Source organism: Chinchilla lanigera, unplaced genomic scaffold, assembly GCF_000276665.1.
Source record: "Chinchilla lanigera isolate Chin_1 unplaced genomic scaffold, ChiLan1.0 scaffold00008, whole genome shotgun sequence".
Lineage (NCBI taxonomy): Eukaryota > Metazoa > Chordata > Mammalia > Rodentia > Chinchillidae > Chinchilla > Chinchilla lanigera.
The window spans coordinates 37,318,085-37,329,706 of NW_004955409.1; the positions used below are offsets into that span (position 1 = coordinate 37,318,085).

An 11,622-nucleotide genomic window follows, 5' to 3' on the forward strand; every position below is an offset into this window, starting at 1 on the left:
TTCCTCACCCTTCAGGACGATCTTTACTTCCAAGTCCCTGACCTTTTACGTATCTACCTTTCTCCTTCAGCCCTGTCTTCCCCCTCTACGCTTCTCTCCCTGACTCGCCTCTCCTGTACCAGCTTCTCTCCATCTCCCACAGTCCGCACATTGGAAACAAAGTCACGGTGTTTGCGCAGAACCAGCCGCCCAGCGCCCCGTCCTGGTTCGCGACATTCCACAGTGCCCCTCCGCGCATTCCAACTGCAAACAAAGAGTCCCCCTTCTCCCTCCCCCTACACTCTCTCGTTCCAGTTCCTGGGTATTGGGCTCCCAGCAGCCCAAACTGGCCTTTGGCTTCCTCTACAGTCCAATCCGCAAATCTCCACCCCCATGCACTCAGCTCCCAGCGCCCCCCGCGACGCACCGTGGATCCCTGCGCAGACACCCCCAGAGCTGCAGGACGCACCGCGCTCCGCCCTTCCAGGAAAGTAGATCCGGCCGGGCAGACAAAAGTTTGGGAGAGAAGTTCCTTTTGAGCCGAGTGTGAGCAGAGGGGGCGGGGGCCCGGGACGGTCTGGCTGTCGGGTCGGTCGACGCGTGAGCCCATAGACCTGCGGCCGGGACTACCCTTCCAGACCGCGTAGCCCCAGATGCGCGAGGGGACGCGGCCCCTCCCGCCGGGGGATGCTGCGGGGCTCCCGGCGCCAGGCACCTGGGCGGCCCGCTAAGCCCGAGTGCCTGCCCTGTGCCCCCGGGGAAGCTCAGTCCCGCCGCCGAGGCGCTGCAGGGTGCCGGGCGGGGAGGGGGCTGGGGGCCCCGGGCCCGAGGGCATGGAGCGTTTAGGGGAGAAAGCCAGTCGCCTGCTGGAGAAGTTAAGACTCTCGGACTCCGGCAGCGCCAAGTTCGGCCGCAGAAAGGGTGAAGCCACCCGGTCTGGGTCTGATGGGACCCCCGGGCCGGGCAAGGGGCGCTTGAGTGGGTTGGGGGGACCCAGGAAAACAGGGCCCCGAGGAGCCACCGGGGGCTCAGGGGATGAGCCCTTGGAGCCGGCCCGGGAACAAGGGCCCCTGGACGCCGAGCGGAATCCGCGAGGCTCCTTTGAGGCGCAGCGCTACGAAGGCTCCTTTCCCGGGGGACAGCCGCCCACCCGGGCCTTGCCTCTACCTCAGTCACTGCCCCCCGATTTCCGGCTGGAGACCACGGCCCCAGCCCTCAGCCCCCGCTCCAGCTTCGCCAGTAGCTCCGCCAGCGACGCGAGCAAGCCGTCCAGCCCCCGCGGCAGCCTGTTGCTGGACGGCTCGGGGGCCGGCGGGGCGGGAGGAAGCAGGCCCTGCAGCAACCGCACCAGCGGCATCAGCATGGGCTACGACCAGCGCCACGGGAGCCCCCTGCCCGCGGGACCGTGCCTGTTTGGGCCGCCGCTGACCGGGGCCCCGGGAGGCTACTCCCCCGGAGGGGTCCCGTCCGCCTACCCGGAGCTCCACGCCGCCCTGGACCGACTCTGCGCTCACCGGCCCGCCGGGTTCGGCTGCCAGGAAAGCCGCCACTCGTATCCCCCGGCCCTGGGCAGCCCCGGGGCGCTAGTCGGGGCCGGAGGGGGAGCAGCGGGGCCCCTGGAGAGGCGCGGGGCGCAGCCCGGACGACACTCGGTGACCGGCTACGGGGACTGCGCGGCCGGCGCCCGATACCAGGATGAGCTCTCTGCTTTGCTGCGCCTGACGGCGGGCGCCGGGGGCCGAGAGGCTGGCGCCCGCCGGGAACCTTCGGGGATCGAACCGTCGGGTCTCGAGGAGCCACCGAGTACGTTCGTCCCAGAGGCCGCCCGAGCCCGGATGCGCGAGCCGGAAGCCCGCGAGGACTACTTCGGTGAGCCAGAGGTGGCTGGGCTGCGGGGAGGGGGCACCTTCGACTCGCCGGTGCCCCGACGGGCGATTGCGGGTGTGCAGGGGTCGGTGACGGAGACGCTGGATCAGAGGAGAGGCTCGAGGGATGGATGGGGCGGATCCCAGGGCGCTTTTTCCTTCCCTACTGGCTTTCAAATGGACCAGGACTCCTCATTCTGCTAAATTTAATTCGCTTATTACCTCGTGAGTCCCAATTTCCAGCGTTAGCCTCAGATTTAGCACTAGGAAGGAAGCCTTGTGGGGAGGGGACCCACTGGGTAGGGGGAGCGTCCCCCTCCCAGCCGCCCCGGCCCCGGGTCCCCGATGTGCCCCTACAGGCTCCGGCGTGCGGCGCCCCCACCCGGCCCGGCTCCGCCCGCAGGAATTCGGGGAATGCGCGGGGCGGGCGGGCCGCGTGCGTGCCGACTCCTGCCCTGGCGCTCCAGGTGCCCGCGGGCGGGGCCCTCCGAGGGGTGGGGTGCGCGCCCGGAATGGGGCGCTTCCCAGCGCACGCGGAGCCTTGTCGCTGTCGGGGAAGTGGAGCTTAGGAGGAAGGATGGAGCGCCCGGGAACGGAAACCAGGAACTCAAGTGTTGCCCAGCCCCGGTCCTGCTGGTGAGGTGCGCCGTGGGCGTCTAAGCAGATCCCCTGGTGCCAGCCTGTGTCTTACCAGACCTCTGGAAGTCAGAGCGGAAGTCATGATCTCCGAGACACCATCGTCCCTGGACGGAACTCGAGCCTCCCTGACTACCGGAAATCACCTGGTCTTGAGTTCTGGCCATGACATGGGCAAAACTGAGGCTGGAAGTAGCTCCTACTTTCCTGCTTTGTGCGAGAAGTATACATTGACGATGTGTCCCAGCTGAGGGGATTAACGGGGTCTTGAACGATCCTTTTGTAAACATGCACGGGCACTAACTGCTGCACTAGATAAAGCAGCGCCGGTTCAGGTGTGAGGAGCAGAGCTCTTCAGTTTTCTAGACCTTTCCTCCGCACCTGCCTCCCCCGTGCCCGCCGCCGGGACCAGTGTTTTTGGAGTCCATTGGTAGAAGCGTGAACAGGGCGAGAGCAGCAGCTGGGCGGGCCTGGCTGGGGAGGAAGTGCAGAGGTAGTGAAGCCGCGGGGGAGGGGCCGCTGACCCCCACCCCCACCCCCAGTCCATTCTTTTCTCCCACCCCAGAGAGGAAAGCCCAGAGCAGAGGATGCGAGGTCACTTTGATCAAGGGAGACTGAGTGACAGCTTGTTTAGCAGTTTCCTTTGGAGGCCCAGGAGAGGTAGCTGGGAAAGATGTCTCTTTGGCCAAACCATGGGAGCCAAAAGGAAGAAAGGAACGCAGAGAAAGTGCAATAAAATGGCAGGAAGAAGCTAGGTGTGGACGTGCTGGGTGAGAGGAGGTGAGGCAGACACGCCTGAGCAGTTTCCTCTCCCGTCTTCCCGTAGTGTTCTGGGCTTCCAAGGAATGGCTCCGACAGGACCCCCTGGCGGGCACTCTTGGGCAGGTCTCCTCCCTGTGGAGGCTGCATTGTGAATTCAGCAGTGGGGCACCTCTCCCTGGGGCCAACTTGCCTCCCCTCACAGAACCATGCAGAACCCTGTGCCCCAGGCCTGGCTCCACTGTCCCCTCTGCCCCAGGAGGGGCCCTCTTCCCTGGCTTCAGCCTTGCCCAGCTGCCAGAGGGTGGGAGCAGGGCAGGCCTGGGCCCATCAGTTGCTGCAGCTGCTGCACAGGCTCCCAAGCCCCTGGGCAAAGCCTGGGATGGGCCCAGACAGGCAGGGAGTGTGGCAGTGTGCCGGGGGAGAGGTGGGGCGGGCCCGTTGGGATCTGCTCCCCAGAAACAGGCCCTAGCTCTCACTCATGGGCCTGGAATTGGGGAGTGGAGGGGAGGAAGAACACACCCAGGAAAGGCGGGCGCTAGGGCCAGGTGCATGTCTTAGTTGGGGATTGAACCCAGGGCCTTGACACCGGGCTCCATTTCCCAGCCCTTTTTTGAATTTTATTTTGAGACAAGGTCTTGTGAAGTCACTAAGTTGCCCAGGCTGGGCTGGAACTTCATCCTCCTGCTGCAGCGTCCTAGAGTGCTAGGAATACAGGCATGCGCCACACGCTGGGCTGGGGGGGTGAGGAGGAGCAGCTCAGCTCTGTGTCTCTGTGATGGGTGGCACGTGGTCATGAGGCGTCTGCCACCTTCCCTCCCGTCCTGTGCAGCCCTGGTCCCTTCCCTGAGCACAGCCTGCATTCTCACCGCCCGCCACTCCCCTGCAGGGCTCTGCTGAGCCAGAGCCTTCTGAAAACTGAGGCTCTAATGCTTGAGCTGGGGGAACTCCTGAGATACCTCTTGCAAGGTACAGAGGAGAGAAACCTTTGTGTATCTGAATGGCAGCTCGTTTTTCAGACAGGAAAACTGAAGCCCCAAATGCTTCCTGGGCCTGGCCTGCTTTCTCTAGAAAGTTATTTGTTGGTCTTGTTTTGAGTCTGCTGCTGAGCCCTGGGACTGCCCTGTCTGACCATTTGTCCCAGGCTTGACTGTTGAGTGTTTTCTCAACAGATGCTAAGCACCCAGAGGCCGAGAGCCGGATCTTTGACTTTCCTAGTTTGCTTCAGGATTGAGTGCTGTGGTGCGCACAACTGTCGGGTAATCAAGTGAACAAGAGCAGATCTGCCCAGCCAGGATCTTGCCGCATCCCATTGCTCGCCGCCCTCCTCCGGGGGGGAGGTAGCCCAGGAGCGAGAGGCTGAGTCTTCCAGCACAGTGCAGTCAGTGAGGCTTGGGGGTCCCTGGCTCTGAGCTGTGGTGGGGGTGGGAGCTGACCACCTCCTTTCTCCCCAGGTACCTGTATCAAGTGCAACAAAGGCATCTACGGGCAGAGCAACGCCTGCCAGGCCCTCGACAGCCTCTACCACACCCAGTGCTTTGTCTGCTGCTCCTGCGGTGAGTGGGGCAGCCCCTCCCACACCCAGACCCTCGCAAGTGCTGTGGGCCGGAAGGACAGCTCAGGCCTCTTCAGCTGGAGCAGCTGGCTGCATCCCCACGAAGTGTGTGGAAGCCCACAGCCTCCCCACCTTCACGTTGGCGTCCCCCCTGGGCTCCACCCGGCCTCCCCCACCCGTGCTGCCCAGCCTCCCTGCCACTGGTCAGCCTCCTGCCTCGTCTCGGCTTCCTTCTTTCTTCTGCCGCCCTGCTTGCCCAGCCTGGACTCCCGCCTGGCCCTCAGCGGCTCCTGCTCCTCAGTGGAGTTTGGTCTTGGGCCGCCGAGTTGCCTGGGGTGACAGTGAAAGGCTGGAATGTGGGAAGGGCGGGTGTGGGCTGGGGGAGTGTGGAGCCATGGGGGGCCGAGAGGGGGGTTTTCTCTTGGCTGGTCAGAGTTCAGCCACCTCGCTGGAGTGCAGGCCACCAGGCTGTGCCAAGCTGATGACATCACGCTCCAGGAATGCCCACTGCTGCTGTTGGCTCCGGAGGCCCTGGGGGGTGTGCCGGGCAGCCTTGACTCCCCCGCCCTGCCCTCCCTCACCTCTCTCATTACCCCTTCCCGCCACTCACCCCTCTGCTAAACCTTTAATCTCCTATCTCTGCCTGTCTGACTTGACTCCGGCACTCAGCTTTGCTCGCGCTCCCCCAGGTTCTCCCTGGTTTTCTTTAGATTCGTTTGTCTGTCTGCACTTTTTATAGGGTCTCTTTCCTCCTCTGTACCACGAGGCTTGTCATCAATAAGTCAATTTTTCTCAGTCCCTGGGCAGAAGTAGAAGTGGAGATTTTGTTGGTGGAAGGCAGAAGTTGGGGAAATCGCCTGTTCTCCACCGCTTTCCCTTCCCCATTGCCCCGATGGCTTAGACGCCGTGGAGCGGTGCCTGGGTGTTGGTCAGGTGGGGAGTGGCCCCGCCCTTCTGCATGTGGGACATCCTGGGCCGCTGTGGACCGTGACGACTCTGGGTCCCTCTAAGCTTGAAGAGCAGCCTGATAGGGCAGGAAGGGGATGGCTTTGCTCCCAAACAAAGCTTTGTCCCCAGCAGCTGCTCTAGCGCCCTGACTCCGTAGTCTGTTCCTAGAAGGAGCTCGGCGGGCTGTGCTGAGGCAGGGACTCCGAGGTTGAAATGCCCCAGAGGGCCAGGTCTGGGACAGTGTGCCTCTCTCTGTGCGAACGGCACAGCACCTGGCGCAGAGCTCCTCGCCAGGCACTCTGACAGGTGCTCCCAGGTGGGCACCTGAGAGAGACTTTGGGGGACCCAAGAGCCAGGGGCACGGTGAGCGGAGGCAGAGGGGGTGACTGCAGTGATTCCAGTTGCATCAGCTGGGACTTGGTGTGGGGAGGGAGGAGACAGCCGTCTGGAGGAGCAGCATGAAGTCTGGGTTTAAATGTGCCGTGTGCACCCCGGGGAGCAGTGGCAGCAGAGGAGGGGAGTCCCGGGCCTGGGCTCCAAGAGAGGTTCCAGCCCCGCTCTGCTGCTTCCAGGGCGGACTTTGCGCTGCAAGGCTTTCTACAGTGTCAACGGCTCTGTGTACTGTGAGGAAGACTATCTGGTGAGTGCGGCTGTGGGTCTGGTACTGGTTCCCACGCTGGGACCCCTGGGGCTCCATCCCTGGTAACCTCCTCCCCCGTCTCTCTAGTTTTCAGGGTTTCAGGAGGCGGCTGAGAAATGCTGCGTCTGCGGTCACTTGATTTTGGAGAAGGTAAGGAAAGTGCCTTGAGCTGAGGCTGAAGCTTGAGGCCTGAGGGATGGAACCCGGGACGAGCTGGACACAGAGAGGTCAGGGAGGAAGCCTATCCGCATGAGTCACATTTTTGCCATTCCTCCCAGAGCAGCTGTTTACAGTCCTTCCCCCTGCCTGTGAGATGAGCCCGGGCTCCCAGTCCATCCCAGGCTTCTGGGACTTTGCAGGCACAGCCAGTCCCTCAACCTGAGCAAGGAGCAAGGCTCCCAAGTCTTACTCCCTTCCCGTTACTGCTAGGGATCAGCTGGAACTCAGTTTTCTTTTCCATTTAAAGGAAAGATTGGGGGCAGGCATAGTGGCCGGCACCTATAATCCAGTACTTGGGAGGCTGAGGCAGAAGGATCTCAAGTTCAAGGCTAGTCTGGGCTACATAGTGAGACTCTTAAAAAAAAAAAGCTGGGCATGGTGGCACACTTGTGATCCCAGCATTCTGGGAAGCTGAGGCAGGAGGACTGAAAGTTTGAGTCCAGTTTAGGCAACTTAGTGACTTACAGCCTGTGTCAAAATAAAAAGTAAAGAAGAGCTGCTGACATAGCTCAATGTTCAGTCCCCGATACTGAAAGAAAAAGAAATTTTTAAAAAAGGATTAGATTTGATGAGTAATTTTCAACCCTGGCATCCTAGCAGGTCTTTTTGTCTTTTTGAGATAGGGTCTCACTGTGCAGTTTAGGCTGGCCTTGAGCTCATTTTGTAGCCTGGGCTGGTTTTGAACTTGAAACAATCTTCCTGCCTCAGCCTCCCAAGTGCTGGGATTACAGGCATGCGCCACCAAGGCCCCCCAGATCACATTTTGCTAAAAGGTTTGAAGTGGGACCCAGGCATTGATTTCTTTTTTCCCCTTGTACTTGGGGGTGAGCCCAGGCCCTCTGCCTGCAAGGGAAGCACTCTACCACTGAGGTACATCCCCAGACATTTTTGTGTTTATTTTGAGGCAGCATCTTGCTAAGTTGTCCAGACTGGTCTTGAACTTTCAATCCTTCTGCCTCAGCCTTCTCTGTAGCTAGGATTATAAGCATGCACCACCATGCCTGGTTGTACTGTTCCTTATTTTTTATTTTATTTTTTTATTTTTTATTTTTTTGTTTGTTTGTTTTTGTTGTACTATTTTTTAAAAGCTTCCTGGTGATCCTAAAATTGGAGCCTAGCTGCATGTGGTGACACACGCCTGTAATCCCAGCACTCGGGAGGCTGAGGCAGGAGGGTTGTGACTTTGAGGCCAGCCTTGGCTACAAAGTGAGCTCAAAGTCAGCCTGAACTGCATACTGAGACCCTGTCGCAAAAAAAAAAAAAGATAAAATAAAATAAAATTGGAGCCCAGGATTAAAATCCACTGGCCTAAGTGATCTCTAGTGCTTCCCTCAGTGTTTCTGCCTTTATTTTTGGACACCTTGGTCCCCTCAAATAGCATTTTTCTAGGAGGACGGCAGGGTGTGGGATGTGATTAGGAGAAGGTGCAGGAAACAAAGTGTGGCTGGACAGCTGGGACCGAGGGAGATGGAATCTCCTCCCTCTCTGTGAGCAGATCCTACAGGCCATGGGGAAGTCCTATCACCCGGGCTGCTTCCGGTGCATCGTCTGCAACAAGTGCTTGGACGGTGTCCCCTTCACCGTGGACTTCTCCAACCAGGTGTACTGCGTCACTGACTACCACAAGTGAGTCTGGCCTTGGGGTGTGCGGGCCTGGGTCCTGGGCTTCCCCCGCCTCATCTCACTGCTGCCTTCTTTCTCTCTTTCAGAAACTACGCCCCCAAGTGTGCGGCCTGCGGCCAGCCCATCCTCCCCTCCGAGGTCAGTGTGGGCGCTGCTTTGGGGCGGGGCGGAGACTTGTGGCCTGGCCTCCTCCCCCGGGAGGTGGTGGTGCCGAGGAATGTAGTCTTCAGAGATTCCCGTGTGACTCTGCTCTTGGGGCAGCCACCCTGACCCCAGCATCCGGGCCTGGACGTGTCTGATAGCCTTGCTGCGCCCAGCTCTGTGTCTTCCGTCCCAGTAAGGGCTGGGAAAAGGGGCAGAGCCCTCAAGGCGGGTAGATGGGTCGTGTGTGTAGAGCGTGAGCCCAGGGAGCAAAGCCAAAGGCCAGTGAGGAACTGGACCCTCCCGGGCCTCCTCGTCTCCAGCCCAGCTTTGGTTATGTATCCCTCTGTCCCTGTCGCCTCCCTCTGCCTCCCCCACACCTGGGAGCACCAGGGAAGGCCCGACCCCAGTGCCCTGCCTAGGGACGCACTGGGCAGCGCCCGGCGGCGGGGGGAAGCTCAGCTGCTGCAAGAGCGTACTAAAGCCTGGGGATGGTTTACTTGATTTCCGAGAGGGCCTGGAAGCCTCTGTGTGATTATTCTACTGGGACAGGAGGCTCCCAGGCAGGGAGGAGGAGCAGCTGGGGGCATCGTGTTGCTCTCACCTCGTGGGGTCTGCATGTTTCAGGGCTGTGAGGACATCGTGAGGGTGATTTCCATGGACCGTGATTACCACTTTGAGTGCTACCACTGTGAGGTGAGTGTTGGGCCCAGAGCCGCAGCTCATAGTGTGAAACTGGGAGGGAGTAGGTGGCGAGTCCTCGGTCCCATCCATCTATGGCAAATGCAGGGCAGAGGGTCAGGAAGCTGCTGGACACTGGGGTGCACACTTGGGACTTGTAATCCCAGCACTTGGGGCCGAGGCAGGAGGATCACAGGAGTTCAAAGCCACCCTGAACTACGAAGTGAGGCCCATTCCCTTTCCCACCCTCCAGCCGCTCTCTGTGGTCCTACTTCGGTACTTTTGAGTCTGGCTTCCCCAGCCCACAAGGTAAAACCAGGGATTGCTAGTTAACTGCTGGGCTTGGGGGTTTGTCTCATTATTTCTGCTGCAGCAGCGACACCTGGTGTCCAGATGAAGTATTTTCTCATCCATTCTTTCTGCCAGCTAAGACCTCCTGCCCTAGATACTCTTTCTTCCAGTCTTGTGAAGTTGAGCAGGGCTGACTCCCAAGAGGTCCTCAGTGTCCCGCGAGCCTGGACTGAGCTGAGCTGAACTAGGTGTCTTCTTCCCCAGGACTGCCGAATGCAGCTGAGTGACGAGGAGGGCTGCTGCTGTTTTCCTCTGGATGGGCACTTGCTCTGCCATGGCTGTCACATGCAGCGACTCAGTGCCCGACAGCCTCCTGCCAAGTATATCTGAGCTGGAGTGGGTGCTGCTGCCGTCCTCACGGCGGGTGAACTCCTCTGGCCAGTGGACCCTCCGAGGCCAGCTGAGGGAAGCAATGAGCTCCACAGTGCTGACAGAAGAGTCCTCTGGGGAAAGCCCCAAGGCCAGAGACCCAAAGATCCTAACATTCCAAACAGACCAATGAGGGTGCCCGGTGTGCGCAGGGCGCAGGCTCCAGCCCTCTCTGAACGTGGGGTCCCGGCCCCTGTTTCCAGGGTGTTTGTGCATACGAGAGTTTTGTGCCTGGGTGACGAGAGAGGGCGTCATGAGTTCCTGGTTCCCGTGCACCCCATATGTGGTATCAGGCCTCGGGCCAGCAGGTGTCCCCACAGTGCCCTCTCCGTACCTAGACGAGGAAGTGGAAACCCTGGCCTTTTTTCAGGAGTGAGTTCTCGTCCTCTCTAAGGATGGGAAATCTCCTCATCCCTCCGCTGGGAATGGGGGCCAGCTCCAGGTGGGCCTCGACCCGCATTGCCTGTTTCTCAGGGACTCACATAGGCCTGGGCAGGCTGATGGGGGCTGTCCTTGGTCGCTCTTCTTAGCTGGGAGGTGACAAGTGTCCTGTGTGGGTGTGGGACTTGCTGGGTGGTGTGACTGGGAAGCTTCAGGCCAGCTCCCTTCCACATGTGGGTCCACTGCACCCTCTGCCAGGAAAGGTCTGCATGGGTGCGTTCATGTGTGCGGGTGTGCGAGCACGCTTAGCATCACCCCTTCCTCTCAGGTCATTCTTACACTTGGTTCCCTAGTCATAGTTTACCTCCAGAACGGCCACTCCCAGTGGACTTCCACTTATATCCACTGCAACCCCCAAACGCAGGTTTAGGGGTACCAGGAGGAGGAGTGAGGTACTTTGCTTCCAGTCAGTTTGACTGAAACTTGAATTTACCTAAAATTACATTTCCTAAAACCACTTCACCACAAACGTGTTTGCTTAAAGTGCAGTTCTCTTAATGAGCAGTTTTATGAAAGCGAAATTCCTTCTTGGGGTACTTTTATTTATATTCGTTTAGGTATTCTGTTCCTTTCTGACACACTCGAGTATTTCAAGGATTTATATCTAGTCATTGAAGAGTTAACTACCAGTAACACAAATTTCTCAAATTTGCAGCACTTTGTAAATGTAAGATTGCTTCCTACCTTTGTGTATGTCTTTTTTTCTATGTTACCTACTTTTCAAACACTTTTTAAAAAGCTTAAAGGTTCTAGCAATAAATACAGTTGGTGCAGACATTTTGCATATGATGTTCTGTGTTTCTTAATCCAGTATCCCTTTACAAATTAGATGCCTTGAGCTAGGTGTGCTACCGCACACCCGTCATCCCAGCACTCAAGAGGCTGAGACAGGAGGATCGCCCTATGAGTTTGAGGCCAGCCTGGGCTACATAGTGAGTTGAGGGCCAGCCTAAACTACATAGTCAGATCCTGTCTCCAAAGAAAAATTAGATGCCTTAAGGGAGCTCAGCATGACTGTGGTGTTCTGGTCTGACTTCTGCATTGGTGTTCAGATGCTAACACATCAGCCATAGCACGTGTATAGTCTTAGCATTCTAGGAGGCTGAAGTAGGATCACAAGTTTGAATCCAGCCTGAGCAATTTAGCAAGACCGTCTCAAAATAGAAAATAAAATTTTTTTAAATGGGTGGGGGGCTGGGGATTTAGCTCAGCGGCATAGCACCTGCCTGGCAAGCATGAGGTGAGTTTGATTCCCAGTACCAGAACAAAAAAAATAAATGTGGGTTGGGGATATAGCTCAATGCAAAGGCATAATTCAGTCTTTCGTACAAAAAAAAACAACACAAACAGGCATGAGGCCTATATTCAGTTGTCAGCAAAGTTTAGACAGGTAACAGCAATAAAAGTAAAAAGGT

At 58.4% G+C, this 11,622-nt stretch overlaps 1 protein-coding gene across 1 annotated transcript; it reads left to right on the forward strand.

Moving 5' to 3' along the window:
* The first annotated feature begins 512 nt into the window (after positions 1–512).
* Ajuba (ajuba LIM protein) lies at positions 513–10,984 on the forward strand. Its single transcript, XM_005377096.2, has 8 exons — positions 513–1,848; positions 4,694–4,795; positions 6,315–6,382; positions 6,470–6,532; positions 8,097–8,227; positions 8,311–8,362; positions 8,993–9,061; positions 9,602–10,984. The coding sequence occupies exons 1-8, from the start codon at positions 813–815 to the stop codon at positions 9,725–9,727; spliced, it is 1,647 nt and encodes a 548-aa protein (XP_005377153.1). The 5' UTR covers positions 513–812; the 3' UTR covers positions 9,728–10,984.
* The last annotated feature ends 638 nt before the right edge of the window (positions 10,985–11,622 follow it).